This window comes from Protopterus annectens, chromosome 1.part2 (assembly GCF_019279795.1).
Source record: "Protopterus annectens isolate FY-2018-M chromosome 1.part2, PAN1.0, whole genome shotgun sequence".
Taxonomy (NCBI): Eukaryota; Metazoa; Chordata; order Ceratodontiformes; family Protopteridae; genus Protopterus; species Protopterus annectens.
In genome coordinates this window covers 249517098-249540007 of record NC_056727.1, presented here as the reverse complement: position 1 = coordinate 249540007, position 22910 = coordinate 249517098, and the positions used below count along the sequence as shown (strand labels likewise).

At 44.1% G+C, this 22910-nt stretch overlaps 1 protein-coding gene across 2 annotated transcripts in view; it reads left to right on the top strand.

Annotated features, from left to right (window-relative positions):
- Positions 1-22910, top strand: part of ETAA1 (ETAA1 activator of ATR kinase) — a 347803-nt gene that overhangs the window by 189996 nt on the left and 134897 nt on the right. For both annotated transcript variants that reach the window (XM_044055875.1, XM_044055886.1), the window contains exon 4: positions 19877-19995. In XM_044055875.1, the coding sequence (XP_043911810.1) occupies positions 19877-19995 (119 nt within the window). The remainder of the gene's footprint in view (positions 1-19876; positions 19996-22910) is intronic.

The following is a 22910-nucleotide window of genomic DNA, read 5'->3' as shown; positions in this document are numbered from 1 at the left end:
GCAACTTTGGGCCATCTGAAAGTGCAGGGGCTGTGGCTGGAAGCACACAAAAAAGAACATAATGTCCAAGAAATGAGGGCAGTTCTTCTGTCCCTTCAAGCCTTCCAACCCTATCTATAACAGGAATGACTAAAGATCTTTACAGACAATACCACAGTGCTGTGGTATCTCAGCAAACGAGGGGAAAATCTTACTTGATTTGCAGACTAGCTCTCCTAGTGTGGGAACTGGCCACCTCCAGGAAGTTATCCTGCAGGCAGTCTACATTCCTTCACTACAGAACTCCCAGACAGACTCTCTCAGCAGATCCATCACAAACAACCATGAGTGGATGCTGCACAGGGATGTCTTCCTTGACCTGATCCACCTCAAATAGGCCTCCTCCATCAACAGGTAACTTCCTTCCTTCTGCACCAGGCTCCCACACCCTCAGGCAATGGCAACAGATGCTTCTCAGTCTCTTGGAAGGGGAAGTTTCTCTATGTATTTCCCCTTTCCCACTTGTACAAAAGGTCCTGCTGAAGATCCAGCAGGACAGACCAAAAATCTTGTTGGTGACTTCCTATTGGCCAAGACAGCATTACTACTAAAACTATCCAAGGGCAATCACAGGTTTACCTTCAGAGTAGACCTCCTCACACTGTACAAGGGATCCCAAATACACCCACAATGGCAGTTGCTGCACCCTCACCGTGTGGCTGACAGGATTCTGATCCCCTTCAGTTACCTTTACAATGAGGACATGCTCACTGTCCGGCAGGAGGCCAGGAAACCGAATATGAGAAAATCTTGCCTTTCAAAGTGGAAGAGATTTTCTGTATGTTGTCTCAAAAGACAGTTGGACCCAGTTGCAAGTGTGTCCGACCAGTTGCAAGTGAGTCCGACCCCCCCCAGATGTCCTTCAAGGATGCATCTGCAGTCATCACATATGGGTTGTCCTGCCTCAGGCAGCCCTTCGGTCGGCCGGATTCCAAAGTCTGGCTCTGGCCTCGGCTGTTGTCGCACTTTCTCCGACGTCAGAGCGCCTGGGGTATAAAAGAGTCAGCCGACGCCATCTTCCCCAGTCTTTCTTGCCGCGTGGTGCCCGAAGCAGAAGCTGTTCGCAAGTGCCGGTCGGCCAGCTCCTGTAAGTCAGCTACCGAAAACTTCAAAAAAGCTAAGTACCCCGTTGGGGACTCTTTCTTGCCTCAGCCGATGTCAGATAAAGTTAATAATTGTTTAACTTCTGGGAAACAAATACCTCATAAGGATTTCCACTCTTACTGCCTCCCCTGCCTAGGCCCAGACCATGACGTCTCGGCCTGTTCAGCCTGTGCTTCATTCAACCGACGCACTCTTAGACGTCGGGCGGAGTTTGCAGAGGAATTTTTTGGGGCTAGTTTTTCGTACAATATGCCGCCTGAGACTCCGGCTTCACATTTGATTAAGAAATGGAAGGACAAGGACCGACACACGCGGGCCGTGGTTTCGGCTGAAACCACGGCCAGGCCTACTGCTAGTGTCTCGGTCTCGGCTGAAACAGAGTCCTTGGTACTTCCTACCACCAAAACCGCTCAGCCGACTACCTTGGTTCCGGAGGCCCCGGCTGAATCGGTTACTGAATTTCCTACAGAAACTAGTGTCCTGGAACCTTCCAACACCATACCTTTAGACAAAACTACGCCAGCACGTGGTGCAGCCAGGCCTCCTGCGTCCATGTCCATTAAGGCATTCTCTAGGGCTAAAGCTGCTAAACTATCCAAAGCTTTGCCTCCCAAGGTTATCCCTCAGGGACCCACTACAGGTTCACAGATTCTAAGCTTAGCAGAGGACCTTATCTCCTTAATTAGGGGCTCTCAACCTCATCCAGACAGGGGCTCTCAACCTCCAGACAAAAGGCCCAGGGTTGAGCCCTCTGATCCCCACTACTCAGATGAGGCCTCAGATGGTTCTACTCTCTCGGACCACCAGGAGGAGGCTTTTTCGCCTCTGAGGATTCTGATGCAGAGGAATCTATTCCTTCGGCCTCCCCTCCTGAAGAGTTTTCCTTTGGGGAGACACTCCACACTATGAGAGAGCATTTCCAGTGGCAGGGCCAGGAATTCTCTGATTCCAGGAAGAGATTAAGGACCTTCTTGCATTTGCCTCAGCATAGACCTTTGGCTATTCCTCCTGTTTTAAATGTCATTGATGATGTGTACTCTGAGTCTATCACAACCCCTGATTCTCTTCCTCCGACTCCTGTCAAACCCGATAGGTACTACAGGGTCCCGGACTCACATCTTCACCTTTATAAGGCCCACTCTGCTGATCCAGAAACTATTTCCCAGGGCCCTAAAGGGGTTGCAGCTGCCACTACTAAAAATCCTCTCCCCTCAGAAAGGGAGTCTAGAGCTTTAGAGAGATGGGGTAAAAAAGTGTATACTTCTGCTACTCTTTCTATGAGGGCATTGAATTGTCAATTTCATATGATACAGTACCAAGAGTATTTGTTAGATGAGTTGCATAAAAAACTGTCTTCACCTGAACCCCTAGATCGCAAATCACTTCAGGATCTGGTACATAACTCCCAACAGGTTAGCAACCATTTTTTGCAATGTGGTTATGATGCATTGGAAGCTTCATGTAGGTCAGCTATGACTGGCGCAGTCATACGTAGGCATGCTTGGCTGAAGGAACAATCTCTGCCAGACCATGTCAAAGCAAAGCTTCTGGATGCTCCACTGGAAAAGCAAAAGTTATTTGGCTCCACGGCTCAGGAGGTCCTAAAGAAAGTTGAAGAAAAGGCAAAATCTGTACAAACTGTCAAAGATTTTCTCCAAGTCCAACCACCAAGATTCAGCAGGAATTGGCCTTCCAAAAATTGGTCCTTTCCAGACACAGAGATGTTTCAGAGAGGCAAGAACAGGCATGCCAGAGGTAGAGGGCAAGCTAGAGGCTCCTACAGAGGGCGTCAATGGCAGCCTCCCAACCAGAGAGGTAATGCAGGACCTACAACTGTTGCACAAGGACAGGCTCAATGACTTTACTTTGCCACCGACAACCAGGGCTCAATTGGAAGCACCCTTGGGGGGAAAGCTTTCTTTATTCTCAGAAAATTGGCACAGTATTACAAGGGACAAATGGACACTGCAAATAATAGACTAAGGATACAGGTTCCATTTTCACACATTACCAAAAAGAAAAGGCATGCCAGACCTGCCACCAAATCAAAGGGCAGAGGCTTTGAAACAAATCTCCAGCTTAATGCAAATGAAAGCTATAGAAAAGGTTCCTCTCTCAGAACAAGGCCAAGGATTTTATTCCAGACTTTTCCTTGTGCCAAGAAAAGAAAAACAATGGAGGCCTATTCTCGACTTGTCCGCACTGAATACTTATCTCATTGTACCAAAGTTCAAAATGCTGACTCTACAGCAGCTCCTTCCCATGCTGGGCAAGGGGTCTTGGCTGGTAACTCTAGACCTCAAGGAGGCATACCTGCATGTCCCTATCAGACAAAGTTGCAGAAGACACCTCAGATTTCTTGCAGGTTCAGAGCATTATCAATTCTCAGCATTGCCCTTTGGCTTATCTGCTGCCCAGAGTATTCACGAAATGCCTGGCATCAGTAATTGCACACTGCAGGGTTCAGGTCATTCAAATATACCCATATCTGGACGACTGCCTTATACAAGCGGACAGCCAACAAACTTTGGTAAAACATTTGAATTACGCCATTCACCTACTTCAGGCCCTGGGATATACAGTCAACATTCACAAATCAAGACTTGTTCCATCCCAAAGAATAACCTTTCTGGGTGCGAATCTAGATACAACCACCCAAATGGCTTTCCTCACAGAAGAAAAACAAAGTCAACTGCCAGATTACTTCAAAAGTCTGACAAGAAAAACTCAGCTGACTGCAAGGAAAATCCTGCAGGCCCTGGGTTACATGGCTTCTTGCATCCTTCTGATTCCAGAAGCAAGGCTGCATATGAGGAAACTACAATGGTACCTAAGGAGTTTATGGTCTCAGCACAGTCACAGCTTGGAAACTTTGATACCACTCATCCCATGCCTTCAAAGGGAATTTTTGTGGTGGGCTCAAGCAAGCCATTCAAACAGGGGTCTGCCCTTCAGCAAACCAATAGCCAGCCAAACCATTACAACGGACGCTTCAGACCACGGATGCGGAGCGCACATGGAGGGCAGATGCATTCAAGGTCTATGGTCACAAAAAGAGCTACGCATGCACATAAACCACAAGGAACTTCTGGCAGTGATACATGCAGTGAAGCCTTCAAACCTTTTCTGCATCAAGGCCACCTACTAATAAGGACAGACAACACCACAGTTATGTGGTACATAAACAAGCAAGGAGGCACCCATTCATATCCTCTTTGCAGACTGGCAATAAATCTATGGGAACTTTCCTTGAAACTCAACATAGAGCTGCAATCTCAATTTGTGCCAAGGAAAGACAATATACTGGCGGACAGCTTAAGCAGAAATATCATGGATGCACACGAATGGATGCTGCACCCAGACATCTTTCTACAGATAACACAATCATGGGGCAGGCCGGACATAGATCTTTTTGCCTCCCCCCACAATCATCAGCTGAAGAAATTCTGCTCAAGGACATACCACCCACAAGCATGGAGAGTGGATGCCCTCTCCTTCAGCTGGAGAACTCAAACAGTGTATGCATTTCCACCTCTCCCATTAATGACCAAGGTCTTACTGAAGATCAGGACAGAGCAGCCAAAAGTGATTCTGATAGCTCCGGACTGGCCAAGACAGCACTGGTACTCACTGTTAAAGAGCATGTCACGCACGAAACCATGGCCTCTTCCTCAATGGCCACTGCTCCTGACACAGCACAATTACAAAACTCTGCATTCCAACCTGAAAACCTTGCAACTAACAGCCTGGAAAATACCTTGATTCCTCCTCAGGATAGGCTATCCCAGAGAGTGAAGGATATTATCATGGAAGCTCGCCGGCCTTCCACAAGAAAGGCATATTCAGCAAAATGGAAAAGATTTCTCATTTGGAACACCACAAAGGGCCTAGATGTGACAGGGATGAACATGGCACGTATCCTGGAATACTTGGCAGAAATGTTCCACAATGGTCTGTCGTACTCTTCCATTAAAATTCATGCTTCAGCAATTTCAGCAGAGTACACTACTGATCCACCTGTCTTCTCACATCCTCTCCTAAGGCGGTTTCTAAGAGGGATTAAAAACATCAAGCCTCCTAGGACACCACCACTGCCTACTTGGGACCTTAACTTCGTGTTGGAAAAACTAACACTGCCTCCCTTTGAACCAGCAGCATCTGCAGAGCTACAGTTCTTGTCTTGGAAGATTGCCTTCCTTCTGGCCATAACCTCAGCAAGAAGAGTATCTGAGTTACAGGCCCTCATGGCAGTACAGCCATTTACTATTTTTCATCAGGACAGAGTCTCATTGAGAACCAATCCTACATTTATGCCAAAGGTGGTATCCAGGGTTTCATTAAACCAAGCTATTCATTTGCCTGCCTTCATTCCGAATCCACAAAACAAAGGGGAGAAACTTCTGCACACCCTGGACATACACAGACAGTTGCACTACTACTTGGACAGAACTAAAAGTTACAGAAAAAATGACCAGCTGTTGGTAGCATATGCTGCTAGTGCACAAGGAAAAGCAATTTCCAAACAGACAATCTCAAAATGGATAGGGAATTGCATTCGTTTTTGTTACTCCTTTCATGGAAAAACTGTGCCAGCTAACATTAGACCTCATTCCACGAGAGCCACAGCCACCTCCACAACCTTCTTAAGAGGGGTGGCTACCAAGGACATTTTAGAAGCTGCTACATGGAGCTCCGTGCATACATTTTCCAAGCATTACAATTTACCTTTATATTCCAGATCCAGAGCAGGCTTTGCTACGGCAGCCCTGCAGGGCATTTTAGCTACACCATCCTATACATAGATCCTCCACCCCCAGATTGGCTATGGTATTCTACCCATATGTGATGACTGCAGATGTGCATCCTTGAAGGACATAGTACAGTTTTGTACCTACCATAAATGTAGATGTCCGATAGGTATGCATCTGCAGTCAGGTTTTCCCTCCCTCCTTCCCCTCTATGGTATTTCTTGGGTAATACTCCCTCTTATAGCTAGCTGGGGTTATCTGTTATGGTGTATTTGTTTTTTTATTACTGTGCATGTTTGGAATATTTTGCATTTCTCCAAATCTAGCCTTCCTTAGAGGTCACCTGGCATCTGGGGCAAGAAAAACTGAGGAAGATGGTGTCGGCTGACTCTTTTATACCCCAGGCGCTCTGACGTCGGGGAAAGGGTGACATCAGCCGACGCCGGACCCAGACTTTGGAATCCAGCCGACCGAAGGGCTGCCTGCGGCAGGACAACCCATATGTGATGACTGCAGATGCATACCTATCGGACTTCTACATTTATGGTAGGTACAAAACTGTACTTTACCTCACAGGGTGGACCTACTCACTCAAGACAAGGGATCTCTCATCCACCCCCACCTGTCCAGTCTTCCACTGACATTTTAGGTGATAAGGGTTTTGATCATCTACAGGCAACCTTTTTTCTGAGGATGTGCTTGGGTCCTGCAGGAGGCCAGGAAACCCACTACTAGGAAGTCTTTCTTATCCAAATTGATTTTTGTTTGGTGTCTTTCTCGTAACCTGGATCCAGTTACTGTGGCTGTTCCTTTGATTCTTTCTTATTTATGTGAATCTCTCAATGCTGGGGTGGCATAGTCTCCTGTTAAAGCCCACCTATCCGCAATCTCTACTTGTCTTTTGCCTTTGACTCCACCTTTAGCTTCTAGATTTGAGGCCAAACAGATGTTCTTCGTTTTCCATTGCTGCAGTCCTTACTATTGGGTATAGTCCGCATCCAGTCGGCCCGAATACCAGAGTATAAGGCTGACGTCGGTCAGGGTGCATTAGACTGACGTCAGTACGTCAGGGTACTAATGCGCATGACCGGCGTCATATCCTCAGTCTTTTTTGCCGCGTGGTCCGATGCAGAAGCAGTTTTGCGAGTGCAGGTTGGCGTTCTGAAATATTTCCGAAACCGGAGTTTCAGACCGAATCAGAGTTGGCTAAGTACCCGTTGGGAACATTTTGGTTTTTCTTGCCTCAGTATTTAACCGGATGTCAGAAAAGTGAATAACTGTATTTCTTGTGGGAAACAAATACCTCATAGGGATTACCATACATTGTGTATACCTTGTTTAGGGCCTGAGCACGGCGTTGTTGGTTGCCGCTCTTGTGCTAGGTTTAACAAACGCACTATTAAGAGGAGGTTAGACTGTGCCAGATTAGTGTTTGGGAAGCGTTGCAATTATAAAATGCCGCCGGATGCTCCGGCGCCGCTTCAAGAAGCGCAAGGACAAAACAGCGAACCCTAGGGTTGATCAAGCCGGAGTCCTGGACGTCGGTTCTTTAGGTGGCTCAGTGGAGCCAGAGGTTTTGCCTGGAGTTTCTATGGAGTCTCAGGCAGAAACTTTACTGTTACAGGATGTACCCTCTCAGGAGGCAGGCCAGGCTGAGGGGGCTTCTCAGGTAACTATTCTTCCCTCTCTTCCCAAAGTAGTTAGAGCCTCTCCTTCTGTTGCCAAAACTTCTTTTAGAGGTAGGCCAACTTCAGCTTCAGTAGGGGCTTCTCCTAGCCTTTCGGGTTCTGTACCTAAGAAACATATGCTTAAAATGGCAGAAGATTTGATTACTATGATTAGAGGTTCTATGGGCCCTCCTGACAAGAGGCCTAGAGTGGAATCAGAGTTTGACAGTTTTGAACAGGGTTCAGGGGCTTCTGAGTCTTCTGCGGAAGATTTGCAGGAGTATCCTCATTATTCTGATTCTGATGTGGATGATGCCACTCCTTCGGCTTCTCCTCCTGAGGATTTTTCATTTTCAGAGACTCTGCATTCTATGAGGGAGCACTTTAAATGGGAAGGCCAGGATTACTCTGATTCCAGGAAGAGGCTTAGGGAATTCTTGTTTTTGCCCCAGCATAGGCCCTTAGCTATACCTCCTGTGTTGAATGTGGTGGAAGATGTTTTTGCAGAGGCTTCCCTGAACCCTGATTCTTTGCCTCCTGCTCCTGTTAAACCTGATAGGTACTATAGGGTGCCCGAAGCTCATAAGTATTTGTTTAAGAGTCCTAGGGCGGACCCAGAAACTGTTTCTCAGGGGTCTAAAGGTGTTAAGGCCTCTGTGGTTAAAAATCCTGTTCCCACTGACAAAGAGGCAAGGGCGTTAGATAGGTGGGGTAAGAAAGTGTATACTTCTTCCACTCTAGCCATGAGGCGTTGAATTGTCAGTTTCACATGCTGAAATATCAAAATTATCTCCTTTCACAATTGAAATCTAAGGTGGATGCTTTGGCGGAAGGTATTGATTGTAAAGACTTGCTGGATTTAGTTTATGTGTCTGAACAAGTGGGCAAGCATTCTTTGCAATGTGGTTTTGATGCTGTGCAGGCCTCCTCGAGGGTGGCTGCCACTAGTTCTGTTCTTCGCAGGCATGCCTGGTTGAGGGATCAAAATTTGGCTGAGCATGTTAAGACAAGGATTTTGGATGCTCCTTTACAGTCTGATGTGTTGTTTGGTTCACCTGTGGAAGCAGTTTTAAAGAAAATGGAGGACAAAGCTAAGTCTATGCAAACTGTTAAAGATTTTTTGCAGGTACAGCCACCGAAGTTTAGTAGAAATTGGCCTGCTAAGGGGTGGACATATCCTGCTTATGATTCCCAGTCTAGGGGTAGGTCTAGACATGGTAGGGGCAGGGCTCAAGGTTCTTTTAGGCCTAGAACGGGGAGTTCACCTGCTCAGACTTCTGGTGAGGGCAGGGGTCAGTCCTTTCGTAAACAGACCCAATGACCTGCCTTTTCAGCTGCCAGTAGATTCTCGTCTGGCAGCTCCTTTGGAAGGACGACTGTCTCTTTTCAGAGTAAATTGGGATTTAATTACTCAAGACAGATGGGTGTTGGACATCATTCAGCCGGTCCCTGTATCGGAAAGGGGCCTAGGATTTTATTCTCGCATGTTCCTAGTACCAAAAAAGGGGAACATGTGGAGACTGCTTTTGGATTTATCTCTCCTCAACACTTATCTGGACATTCCCAAGTTCAAGATGTTGACGTTACAACAGCTTTTACCCCTGCTGGGCAAAGATCACTGGATGGTAACTTTAGATCTCAAGGAAGCTTACCTTCATGTGCCTATCAGGCTAAGTTACAGGAAGTATCTGCGGTTTCGAGCTGGAGATTCTCATTATCAGTTCTCTGCATTGCCCTTTGGCTTATCTACTGCGCCCAGAGTATTCACAAAGGTTCTGGCTCCAGTGATAGCTTACTTCAGGCTACAAGGACTTCACATCTATCCTTATTTACACGACTGCCTGATTCTGGCTCAAGAAAAGGAAGACCTTCTACAGCATCTGGAATATCTTATAGCAGTGCTAAGATGCCTAGGGTATTCTGTGAACAAAATAAAGTCCAGTCTAGTACCCTCTCAAGACATGTGCTTTCTGGGTGTGAGACTGAATACAGCAGCCCAGATGGCCTTTTTAACCCCGGACAAACAAAAGAGTCTATCACTTTACTTCCATCAACTATCTCATCCGTCCGTGCTGACTGCAGAGACAGTCCTTCATGCATTAGGGTTCATGGCATCTTGTATTCTGGTGCTTCCCAATGCCAAACTGCATATGAGGAAGTTACAATGGTATCTCAAAAATGTATGGACACAGCACTGCCAGGATTTAGACACTGTCATTCAAATAATACCTTGCCTTCAAAGAGAATTTTTGTGGTGGGCTCAGGAATGTCACCTAAACAAGGGACTCTCTGTGACCCGGCCAGAGGCGAGTCAGATTTTACCGACAGATGCCTCAGACATTGCTTGGGGAGCTCATCTAAATGGAAAGTGGATACAAGACAAGTGGCCTGCCAGACTACAGCATCTACATATCAACATGAAGGAGATGTTAGCAGTCCAGTTCGCATTGCTGGCTTTCAAGGAGTTACTTCTTCCAGGGCAGGTGTTGATTCTAACAGACAACACAACTGTCATGTGGTACTTCAACAAACAAGCGGGAACACATTCTTATCCTCTATGCAGGCAGGCGATGATTTTATGGGAGACTGCGCTTGCACCTAACTCTTCAGGCAAGGTTTCTGCCGAGCACAGAACTCCTTAGCAGATGTGTTAAGCAGACAAATCATGGATCCCCACAAGTGGAAACTGGATCTTCATGTATTTCAGAAATTGACAGTGTCATGGGGAACTCCAGACATAGATCTGTTCGCTTCTCCACTAAACCACCAGCTGCCACAGTTTTGCACAAAGGGGTTTCATCACACAGCTTGGAAAGTGGATGCTCTGTCTTTCAGTTGGACAAACCTTCATGTGTATGCCTTTCCACCTCTGCCTCTTCTTCCAAAGGTACTGTTAAAGGTCAGACAGGACAGGCCAAGGATGATTTTGATAGCTCCAGATTGGCCTTGGCAACACTGGTACCCTCTACTACGAGTCTGGTAAAGAAGCCTCCATGGCCTTAACCTTTGATTCCACATCTGTTATCCCAGCAGGACGGTCATCTGCTCAATGTCAAGCTTCACTCTCTTCATCTGACAGCCTGGCATATTCTGTGTTGAAACACAGCAGGTCTCAACTTCCTCAACAAGTTTTAAATGTGATTAGGAAGCTAGAAGACCTAGTACAAGGAAAGTGTAGCAGCAAAATGGAAGAGATTTTTATTTTGGAGTAAAGCAAAGAATTTGGAGATTTCTGAGCCTAATTTGAGTATGGCTCTTCAATATCTTACTGAGTTACTGGACAAGGGTCTGTCCTTCTCTTCCATTAAGATTCATGCTGCAGCAATCTCAGCTCACTATGATTGTGACCCACCATTGTTTTCGCATCCTTTGTTCAAGCAGTTTCTTAGAGGGGCAAAAATATAAGACCCCCATAGAGCTCCTACTCCTGCTTGGGATCTCAATTTTGTGTTGGAAAAACTTACTCTACAACCTTTTGAGCCTGCGGCTACTGCTGAATTGAAATATTTGTCATGGAAGACTGCTTTTTGTTGGCTATTACTTCTGCAAGAAGGGTGTCTGAGTTGCAGGCCCTTATGGCAGTCGAGCCCTTTTGATTTTCCATAAGGATAGGGTATCATTACGTACTAATCCTTCCTTTATGCCTAAGGTGGTTTCTAGTGTGGCTTTAAACCAAACTATTCATTTGCCTACTTTTTATGCAGACCCCCAAAATAAAGGGAAAAGATTTTGCATACTTTAGATGTACACAGGCAATTGCGTTATTACTTAAGCAGGACTAAGGATTTTAGGCAGTCTCAGCAGTTGTTTGTTTCTTTTGCTTTGAGTTCAGGGCAAGCCTGTGTCGAAACAAACTATTTCTAGGTGGATTGGCTTTTGCATTGCATTTTGTTATTCCCATCATGGCAAGGAGGTTCCAGCTGGGATTAGGCCTCATTCCACTAGGGCTACTGCCACTTCAACAGCATTTCTACGGGGGTGGCAACTAAGGATATTTTGGAAGCAGCTACTTGGAGTTCAGTGCATACTTTCTCTAAGCATTATCACCTTCCTATCTACTCTAAGTCTAGGGCTGGTTTTGCCACAGCTGTTTTGCAAGGCATGTTGTCAGCTCCTGCTTCTTTATGATTTGCCAGCCTCCCTTACCTCTGCTTTGGGATTCTACCCAATAGTAAGGACTGCAGCAATGGAAAACGAAGAACATAGTACAGTTTTGTACCTACCATAAATGTAGATGTTCGAGGATTCCATTGCTGCAGTCCAATTTACCCTCCCTCCTTCCCCTCTGTGTTTAGGCGTGGTTGTGTAGGTGAGTTTACCTGCTTATATTTTTGTATATATTGTTCATGTTTTGGTGCAGGTATTTTGGGCCTTGTCTTTTTAGGGTCTTCTGACATCTGGGGCAAGAAAAGACTGAGGATATGACGCCGGTCATGCGCATTAGTACCCTGACGTACTGACGTCAGTCTAATGCGCCCTGACCGACGTCAGCCTTATACTCTGGTATTCGGGCCGACTGGATGCGGACTATACCCAATAGTAAGGACTGCAGCAATGGAATCCTCGAACATCTACATTTATGGTAGGTACAAAACTGTACTTTTCTTAAAGGAGTCCTTCCCATTAGGCCTCACAGAAAACCTGTCCCTCTTTCCTGGGATCTTAATTTTGTTTTAAGAAAACTTGACTCTGGCTCCTTTTCAGCCTGCTGCTTAAGCTTCCTCACAGCATTGTTCTTGGAAGACTTTTTTTTAGACCTTATGTCTGCCAGATGGTTGTCTGAGCTGTAAGCCCTTGTGGCTGTTTCTCCTTTTTTAGTTTCCCGTAATGACAGGGGTGTCCCTTTGTACTAATCCTTCTTTCAAGACAAAGTTGATTAATGGGTTGTCTCTTAATCAGTCTGTTCATTTGCCTACTTTTCCTTTGTTCACAGTCTGTTAGTGAGAAGGTTTTGCACACTATAGGCTTGCATAGACATTTCATATATTTGGATAAGACTAAAACTTTTCATAAATTTGAACAACTTTTTGTTTCTTTTCATCCTAGTTCTTTAGGTTTGGCTGTTTCCAAGCAGACCATTTTCTTCTTGGATATCTAAAGCCATTTATTTTTGTTATTCTTTTTATGGAAAGAGCCTTCATTCTTCTGTTAAAGCTCCTTCTACTAGGTCTGTGGCTTCTTCTGGTGCTTTTTCAAGGGTTTGGATACTAATTCTAGTCTTGAGGCAGATACCTGGATTTCTAAGCATACCTTTACCAAGCACTACAAGTTGGATGTGATTGCCAGGGCCATTCTCCGTGTCTTCCTAGAGGGCTGTGCTGGCCCTTTCTCATCCCAGTCTTCTTCATGAGCTATTGCACTCTCCCTATTGTAAAGAATACTGCAACAGTGATATGGAACGACATAGTACAGTTGTGTAAAGTCTTATCAACAGTAGATGTCCTTCTCTTAACTGTTGGTGTTCGCTCGCTCCCGCCTCCCTCTGGTCTTTTTTTTTTTTTTTTCATTCTGGATGTGCTTGTTACCTACTAGTATCCTTGGACTGTTGTTTCTACTGGGGCTTTTTCAGTTCTGAGGATGGTACTTCAGACGTCACCTTCATACCCTACATCAAGAGCGGGGGAGCATGCGTGTGACATACAGCATGCCCATTACAACCTAAAGGCTTTGGTATATTGGCTGGATGTCAGGCTGTCCTTGGCAGGGGATCCCTATTGTAATTATTGCTGCAGCAGTAAAGAGAAAGACATATACTTTTATGGTAAGATTTTACACAACTGCACTTTCTGTCTGTGCTACTTGGTTGTTGAGATATTCAGTAAAAGATGAAATTTATGACAGTTTAAATATTATATATACAACAATTAATGTTTCTTTATCTGCACTAGACAGAAGTCAGATGTCAGTACACTTGGGTTTGTTATTGTGTAAGTTTTAAGATTAAATATTTTAATACTGGGCATATAGCATGTCTTTGGAATTATTAATCCAAATATGAACAAACAATATTTGACACCTGGAGGTATCAGTAGGTTGTAACTGCAGAAACACCTAGAGGAGTTACTTGGCTGTAATGAGTTAATAGTTCATCCTTTATCCCCCACCCAATATTCACATTTTGCACACTTGTATTTCATGGCTTGCTCTTTTAAAATTAGTGGCTCTCCACTTAGGTTGCTAAAGGTAAAGTTACCCCCTCTTTCGTATGCAGCCCTTATTAGCTGCAGTGGTGGTGCTGCGGTAGTGTTGTCACCTCACAGTAAGACGTTGTCCTGTTTGATTCTCAGATGGAGCATCCTCTGTGTGGAGACATGCGTGAATGGGCGTACCTTCGTTGAAGGTTGTGTCAGGGCTGGCAACTCGGCACGTAAAAATCTACTGCCAATCATTAGCGGACCGGAGTTCCGTTGTGGCGACCCCTAACCAGGAAAAGCCGAAAAACACAACAACAACTATATTAACCCATTCTTTTCCATCTTGCCTTTAAAGTCTGCAACATCTAGTGTCATCTTTGGATTAGTGCTTCTGTTTTACTCCTGGTGAGAGAAGGGGCATAGAGACGTTATTTCTTGGAGATTGCTGATCACCAGAAAGCCTGATAACTGCTTCATAGGTGCCAGCTTGGAATTTGTGCTTACATGTCCGTGGTGAGAGAAGGAGCAGAGTGAATTGATTCCTGAGTGTTTCTGACTGAGCAGTCAGTGTCTGTGTTGGACCTTCCTCATTGGTCTGGTTGCTATTCAAAGTGTCTACCAGGAAAAGGCAGCAACAGGTCTACAGGACCCTGCATCACCTAGGATAAGAATTTTGATCACCAAAAAGCCTATGCTTCAGGTGAGAGAGGAAGCAAAGGAGCATTGCATTCCAACAGTGTGAAGCTGTGGTGAGACCAGCACTAGTAGTAGCGTATCAAGTGAATCCTCTCGTGTCATCATTCTTGACAAAGCTAATACTTTTCGGTAAGTATTACTTGATTAGCTGCTGTCTAATCTAATATCAGAATATCTCCCTAAATAATTTATTCAGAAGTCATCCAGGTCCTCTTATTAGTTTCTTCTCAAGTGTTTGGCAGTGCCTTGTAGAGATGCAGACACCTTGAGTTGAAATTTTTCCTGTTAAAAACACCTGGAGATGTCACCAATACCTACTTGCACACAGGGCAGCTACTTTGCTGTGACCGACTCTGCTCCCAGAGTTGCAGGCCAGATACTGTTTAATCAATAAAAATGGGCTTGTTGCCATGGATATTAACTTTCCGACTGTCTCCAGCTTGGTGGATATGGTGTAGAAATTTCCTCATGTTTACTGACAACCAGCTAATACTCAAACCGATATGGTGTGTGGTAGATGTATTTACACAATGTCACTGGCGGAAAAGCTCTCACAAAAAAACGCTCCTAATGTCAGTCAATTTGTCAGTAGTACACGTGCTGCACCCATCACATGCAGTTTAAAGCAGACACATATACCCATATACGCTGAGGCAATTTAATGTGCAGACACACAGATCCATATATGCTGATGCACTTTAATGTAACCTTCCTAAACCTCCAAGACCTTCTAGACTAAGTACACATAACAGATGTCATCAACAGCCGTGAATGCAGGCTTTCAAAACAGCACCCACATCAGCACATACAGCCACATCTCATGGAGCCTCCGTGCCTAAATCCATAAGGCAAACCACCCCACAGTCTAGCATTCTGGTCATTGGAGACTGCATTGTAAACTGATATCTCTTTCTCCAGTACAACTTAGTCATAGTCTGTGTGGGTGTAAATGACCGGAGATGTACCTCCCTATACTATATGAAGAGAGATGTCATGGAGTTCTCGGAATTGTGTCCCAGGCTGTTATGAACCTAGTACTGAGCAGCATTTTAGCTTCTCCAAGGAAGATACCAGAATATGAACCAAAGATGACTGGCTTTTGCTTTAGTTTCTGGTGTCATTGTAAGGGGAGCAGTATTTGTCAGCATGGCAGGAGATGGTCTGTACCTCTCCCTTTTAGGCTTTATAATATTAGCTAAAACATTGACCTCCCCCATAGTACCCTTTTTAAGCAATGCCAAACTGAAAGTACTTCCAACATAGCAAATTAAAACCGAGAACATCTAAAGGCTTTACTGCTCAGTGCTAGGAGTTTAAACAAGAAATTCCACTCCTTACCACCTTTCCTCACTCTAGAGAATGCTGACATCTGTATGGTCAGTGAGACATGGTTTAAAGCCACGTAGAGCACACAGGCAGTTTAAGGCTATAATGCCTTCCACACAAACCAGCTACTTCACAGACAGGGACTGACGTTGGAGATATCTTGATGACATCAAAAATAAATACATCTCAAGGATGGTCAGACAGGGCAATGCACTTGAGCTTCTCCGTGTTCTAATCACTGTACGCAAAATTAACATACCACTTCCTTGCAAGCTATAGGCCCCCCTTTGTGACCCAGAAAACCCATGTATTTAAACTTATTGAAAACCCTCACCATCCGACCCAATACCATATTCGTGGTCGTCTTTAATTATCTCACTGTTAACTGGGAATCGCATATGACATCAAAACATGCAGACACAGATTCTTGGATTTTGTAAACACAGACTCCATGGACCAGATTGTCAGCACATTGACTAGGGGTGCAGATGTACTGGATCTGGTCCTCACTAATATGGGAGAGTGCTGCACACCCTCTAGTGCACACTTATGCAACCGGTGTATTGTACGTTTTTTATATTTTTTTCCCCTAACAGATTTGTTTGTTTTTCAATTGAATTGTACAGGATGTAGGTCACATTAAAGGTGGGAAAAGTTTTGAAATGATTTATTGAAGTCTCATTTTTTTTATATCACAAAAACCTGGGATTTTAACAAGGGTGTGTACACTTTTTATATCCACTGTAGTTAGCCCGTAAGTGTTGCATCTCCCAAGCCCCTTGGCTTGTAAATGTGTCATCTCCCAACTCCTTGCTTACACTTAAGGGTACCAGAGCTTGTCACTGTTTTGGGATACGTGTCTAGGTTTAAAAAAAAGGCCGTTGTGGTCATTAGTCTAGTACACACCTGTGGACCAGACCTCTCAACCATACCAAGTTACTCGGTTTTTCCCAAGTTTTGGGATCCAAATGAAGTGGTGCCACAATTCCCGAGTGGCACCCCTTCATTTCTGAATTTTTTCTTTATTTTAAAAATATCGCGCTGTCGGAGCTGATGTCATCACGTGCGCGATGATGTCAGCTCCGGCAGGGCTATCAGCCAGTCGGAATTGAGCTCCTTGAGCTCATGTCATCATTTCTGGCTGCAAATGCGAGTGGGAAACAGCAGCAGCCAAGAGCAAGCAGGAAATGTTCGCGTTTAGTGCAGATCATGTTTGGGGCAATGCACTCGTTATTTCAAGAGGATTTATTAGCAGCAGCAGGATGGAGTATTTCAAGAGCGAGGATTTATTAGCAGCCGGGAGGACAATGCACTCGTTATTTCAAGAGCGAGGTTCGGGAATGAAATAACATTAGCTGGGATGGAAGTAGGTTTGGACTCTCGGTGTGTTTGTGTGTGTGTGTTTGTGTGCACTTGTGTGTGTGTTTGTGTGCGCGCTTGTGTCTGTGTGTGTGTCTGTGTGTGTGTGTGTGTGTGTGTGTGTGTGTGTGTGTGTGTGTGTGTGTGTGTGTGTGTGTGAGAGAAAATGCCCCTGTGTAATACACCTGGTGGCTAGAGGTATTCAGGCTCAAACCCTGTACATTTGGTACAGGGTAAAAAGAGCCTAAAGTCCCTAGCCACCACAATTTCTGAGCTTTGTCTAGATTTTTTCTGCTAAGAGTTGACAGCTAAGCCTGTGGTGAGAAGTGAACAGAATTTGCATTCCCCCAGTATTGGCTTTGTTGTTTGTCCAAGTTTTTTTTTGTGCTAAGAGTTGAGAGCTATGGTGAGTTTGAAGTGAGAACTGAATTTGTATTCCCCCATTATTGGCTTTGTCCAGGTTTTGTGTGCTAAGAGGCTGAGAGCTATGGTGAGAAGTGAGAACTGAATTCACTATATGATGGCCATTAAGTTTCAGTCTTCCTGATTTTTAGGGGACTGCTGATTTGGCATAGTGGTATGTTGGCTCTGACTGTAGTGCATAGGGTCCTGGGTTCAAGACTTGCCAGTGAAATGCATGGTGGTAACACAACATTTTATTCTAGCAACTTTCCAAAATTATACAAACAATGTTTAAAACGTGTCCCTGGTAAGTCCCTAGCCACCACCACTTGTGAGCTTTGTCCAGGTTTTTGTTCTAAGAGTTGAGAGCTATGATGAGAATTGAGAACTGAATTTGTGTTCCCCCATTATTGGCATTGTTTGTCCAATTTTATTGTGCTAAGAGGTTGAGAGCTATGATGAAAAGTGAGAACTGAATTCACTAAATGATAGTCATTAAGTTTCAGTCTTCCTTTTTTTCAGGAAACTCCTGATTTGGCATAGTGGTATGTTGCTCTGACTGTAGTGCATAGGATCCTGGGTTCAAGACTTGCCAATGACATGCATGGTAGCAACACATTTTATTCTACCAACTTTCCAAAATTATACAAGCAATGTTTAAAATGTGTCCCTGCTTTTTGACCTATTACACCCCCCAAAAAAAAAACTGAAGTTGGAAATAAGTGCGAGAAGCTGTGCAAGATGCCTATGGCTTACACTACTGTCATTCTATTTATAGTGTGGGTGTGGAAGTAAACTTTTATGATGGGAATGTTCTTAATTGGGCAGTTTTGTCATTATTGGTTCATGCATTTTGTTTCATTGCCTACAGTACAGCCTGCTGGAAAAATATTCAAACAATAAATTTAAAATGCACTCTTAACAAGTGTGCTGTATTATACAACAAATATAACTTAAAGTCAGGACGGTGTCAAAGAAAAGAACACATGTATGTTTCTTGTTTTGTGTGCAAGGGGCCAATGATAAACAGCCCAAAGGTAATCTTTATCCACCACTGGCCAGATGCATTTTCTTTGGATGTGGTGTGTGGGTTTCAATGCTATTTCTTGAATGTGAGTTTCAAGGGCAGAGAAGTTTTAATGCCAAGTCTGTTTTCATTGTGAGACAGTGTTGCTTTGTTAAGGACATGCCTGTTAGTGTTTGTGCATTGTTGTGCTGCAAAATGTAAAAATAAAATCCAAATAATCATTGTAGAATTAAGGCAGTATGCACACATTAATGTTTATGGTAAATGGGGAGAAATCACCAGGTAATGGGACATTGGAATGGCTGCAGGGGGACTCTGGTGCCATATTTTGGTTGTCTGTTCTTCAATTTGCATTTGAAAGTTGGTATCCCACAATTCCATTGGAGTGGGTGGGATTACATAATTATGTATGCAAGTTAGATGTTAATCAGCATACAGATTTGTACCTATTTTTCATGGGCCTTGTCCAGATTTTTGATGTTTCCAGATTGAGAGGTATGCTGTGAACCTATGGCTCCCATTGCATACCACCCCGAATCAGGTGGAAGAAAGTAGTTTGTTAAATATTAGCACGTGCATGTATGTGTGTGTGTGTGTGTGTGTGTGTGTGTGAGGGAGAGCAATTACATTTTTAAATACATTAAAATATTCAGTGTTGTATATTAACCTGAGGCTTTGAGCACATTAGGACTGTGCTAACAGTGTCACTGGGTGTTTGGTAAAATCCACTTGTGTCCTTTTCTTGATGTCCTTATGGTTTATAAGAAGTATTGATTACTTTGTGTTGTACACTAGCTTACCTTCTCCCCAAATTAATTTGTTATTCAAGAAAAGTAAATACCAACAGTGTCACATGGAATAGAAGCAATTATTCTGAGAGAGATTTTTTGATAAGTGAATTTTTGCAGCTATGTGCCTCCAAAAATTCTCTTAATATTTGTTTCCTGCTTGCAGTATATATTTTTTCTGTACGATTGTTTCTAAAGTCCATTTTTCTACATGATTGTTTGTAAAGTACGTTCACTTCAGACATCCGTCACTGTTAGCATAAAAAGAGATAAGTTCCTTCCTGGTATTCAGAGTTCCTTTAATTACAAAACCCGTTTACAGGTAGTAGTTTTATGTAGAACTGATTGTTATTGGAATATATGAATAAAAATATAGGATTACACACTCAACCAGACCAAAAACATAATGAGTAAAACACGAGCTATATTAAGGCTGGCATATTTTTCAGACTCGCTTGTATAGAGTATAGGCAGTATGCATGCTCCAAGTTAAATTGATTCTGAAAACTGATTTGTGTTTGTCATAGGCTTAGTTCTTAACTTTGCTGTGAGCAATACTAAACTTTTCTATTATTTTTTTTCTAAGGAGGAAAAACCAGCAAACTCAGAGCAGCCCCTCCTGAAGATGTGGATTGGAGATGATGCTATTCCGTCTACTCCTGGAATACTGAAGATAAGAACTAGATCTAAAATAAATGGCATACGGTAAACTGATGTATCATTTCTTTGTATGGTTTAAAAACTGTTGGATACTTTTTGGTGGAATTTAGCTGTTTTGTGTGTTCTACATGGATGTTTTAATGAGGTGATTAAAAGGATTGAATTTCCACTAACAGATAGTGTTATTGCAGAGTATCCATTCTAGTAATTGCCTGTCTGAAAACAGCCTACACCAACTGTTAGTGCCGTTTGCACTGGGTTGATTCTTAAGATGTTCATTATGTCAGTCATCTGTGCTGTACCTTGATAATTAATTGGTTTTACTAATATTGGAGAGTTACATTATTTTAGGAGTAGTGTGGACGGGTACCTGATTATCTCACATACATTGGACAGAAACTTGCCTTTGAAGGGAGTTTTTGCTGCTGAAGTGAGTTGTCATTTTCTTGTGCAAGTTTTTTTGGTGCTTCCAGGCACACTGAAGACCTTAATGAAAAGACTAACTATCCGATGTTTTCTTTTCCATGTGGCTTACACCTGCACATTATCTGATCCAAGGCACCAGGCTCTGCCTCCCTTGCCCACGGTCCCTCAATCCCTGAAGAATATCCGCAGATCTAATTTGCCACCATTCCTGGATACCAGTTCTATCATGGCTTCATTGGAGTATATCCTTTTCTATAGATTTGGTCTCTGTTTTCTCTCTTCCCCCCCCCCGTACCCTTTAGGACTTTTAGTGTAGTAGGTGTAGGTAAAGTGTTGGGTTAAATGGAGTATGTTTTTCTCTTACTTATCCAATTGTTATAATTGCCGTAGTCAATAGCAGTATTGGGTCACAGTTTAGTGAGTCTTAGAGCTTAGCATTACTGCTTGTTTCTTTTGATTTACAGCTATGGATCTGAAAATATTCAAGAAGTGTGTGATGTGGGCACAAATACCCCTTGCTAAATGCAAATGATCAGTGTGTTTATTGCCTGGGGGGTGGCCCATCTGAAGGGCCTCCTTCCGAGTGCATCTTCATCTTCTCCATCTGCATCTTTGGGTAAGTCAGAGCTGGTTCATACACACTCTTTGAAGTACCCCAAACCTGCTGAAAGGGATCATAAGAGTTCCACCTTCTCTTCTGCTCAGATAGCCCTCATGGAAGACACTGACCTCAAGGAAGGAGTGAAGTCCCCTAAGTTTCCACATGATGACACCTCCTTTGGGAGATATTTTGGAGCTTCTTTGCCAGTGATGAGGCTGGGCCGCCAAAGTCCCTTCTCCGGAGGACAAAGTATTTCTGTTGGCCTTTGGTGTGGGGGCCCGTCCATGTCCTGGGTGGTTCCTCTTCACGACACACTTATTGACCTGATGTCTCAGATGGCATGGAAGGAGCCAGATAAGGCTGAATTGATCCCCAAGAAACCAGGTAAAATTCTTGGCTTGCCGGCATCACTAGAGTAAGGATACAGTGGTGGATACTATCACGGTTGCTGTGTCTTCAGAAATGTCCTTTTTAGTGGCTAGTTTCTTGGTCCATACCCCTTATAGGGAATCTCTGGTGTTGGAATATGTAGAGTGCGCTCTTTTGTCTCTACTTCGTTTGCTCTGGGGCTCATAACTGTCTCTCTCACTTGACGAGAATTCAACTCGAGATGGTGTTGAAAGTGTCAAAGAATATCAAGACGCAACAGTCCACAATGGTTCAGAACACTGAAAATTCAGTTGTCCACTCTACAGTCTGTTGCCAGCTTTTCTATGAGGCTCATTTCCAGTGTGACGAGTGGAACATCCAGAGTTGCTTGACATCAGCATTGCCTTTGTTGCAATGCTTGGATGAGATTCTGCAACTTTGTAGATTGCTTTAAGGCTTCCTTTATCAGTGTCCCCTTTGATGGCTCCTCCCTGTTTGGGCCGAAGATTAAAGACACTTTGACTAGGAGCAAATGAGACGGGCATTGTCTGCATCTGGTTTGCTACTCCTCAGTGGACCTTTTCATGCAGTCAGAAGGGGGGCAGACATCTTTTCTTTAGAAAGATGCAACAGTCTTTCCAGGAAGCTCCTTCTGAAGGTTCTCCCCATGGCAGTGGATAACCACAATGGATGTTGCCATCATGACAGGGGTAGACTGCAGAACCAGGGCTTTCTTGGATCATTCTGTTGAAGATCCTTTTTAGCGATCCTGAAGGGTTGCCCAGGTGTTCTGCACTGTTGCTTGGCTGTGTACCCAGAAGCTTGGGAGGTCATCACCTCAGATGCATGGGTGTTAGGAGTCCTTTCCAGAGGCTGTTCTGCTCCATTTTTAGAAGTTGGAAGTTTCAATCCCAAACTTCTCCAGGATGTTCCACCCCACCAGAGACTGCAGTCAGCCATAGAAATTAAGAAGCTGCTGGCAAATTGAGTCATCTAGCAGGTCCCACCAGACTAACCAGTATCCTGGATCTACTTGGGGTTCTCTTTTGTAACAAAGAAGAGCAAGGTCTTCAGGCCAGTCATGGATTTGAGTAAACTAAACCCCTTTGTAAAGTGGACCAAATTCCAGATAGTCACAGTGCAGTCCGTTCTACCTCTGCTGAGAAAGGATAGTTGGATGTGTTTGGTAGACCACAAGGATGCCTACCATCATATAAAGATAGATTTTCCAGGAGGTTCCTGCGCTTTTATCTGGGAGCCTGTCATTACCACTCCAGGGTACTGCCATTTAATCTCATCACTGCACCCTGGGTGTAAAACTAAGTTTATGGCAGTCGTAGCAGCCTGGCTTCGGCAGCAGGAGTTGCAGGTCTTCTCTTAGTTGGGCGATTGGCTGCTCACGGTCCCTACGAGCAGATTGCACTACTTTACTCCAGCTATGTGGTTCCTTGGGGATCACAATCAGTTATCAGAAATCATCAAGCCTAGATCCCATCCAGACACTGGAATGTATAGGTTGCCACTTGGATACTGTATCCCAGATTGCCAAGCTCTCAACTTCAGA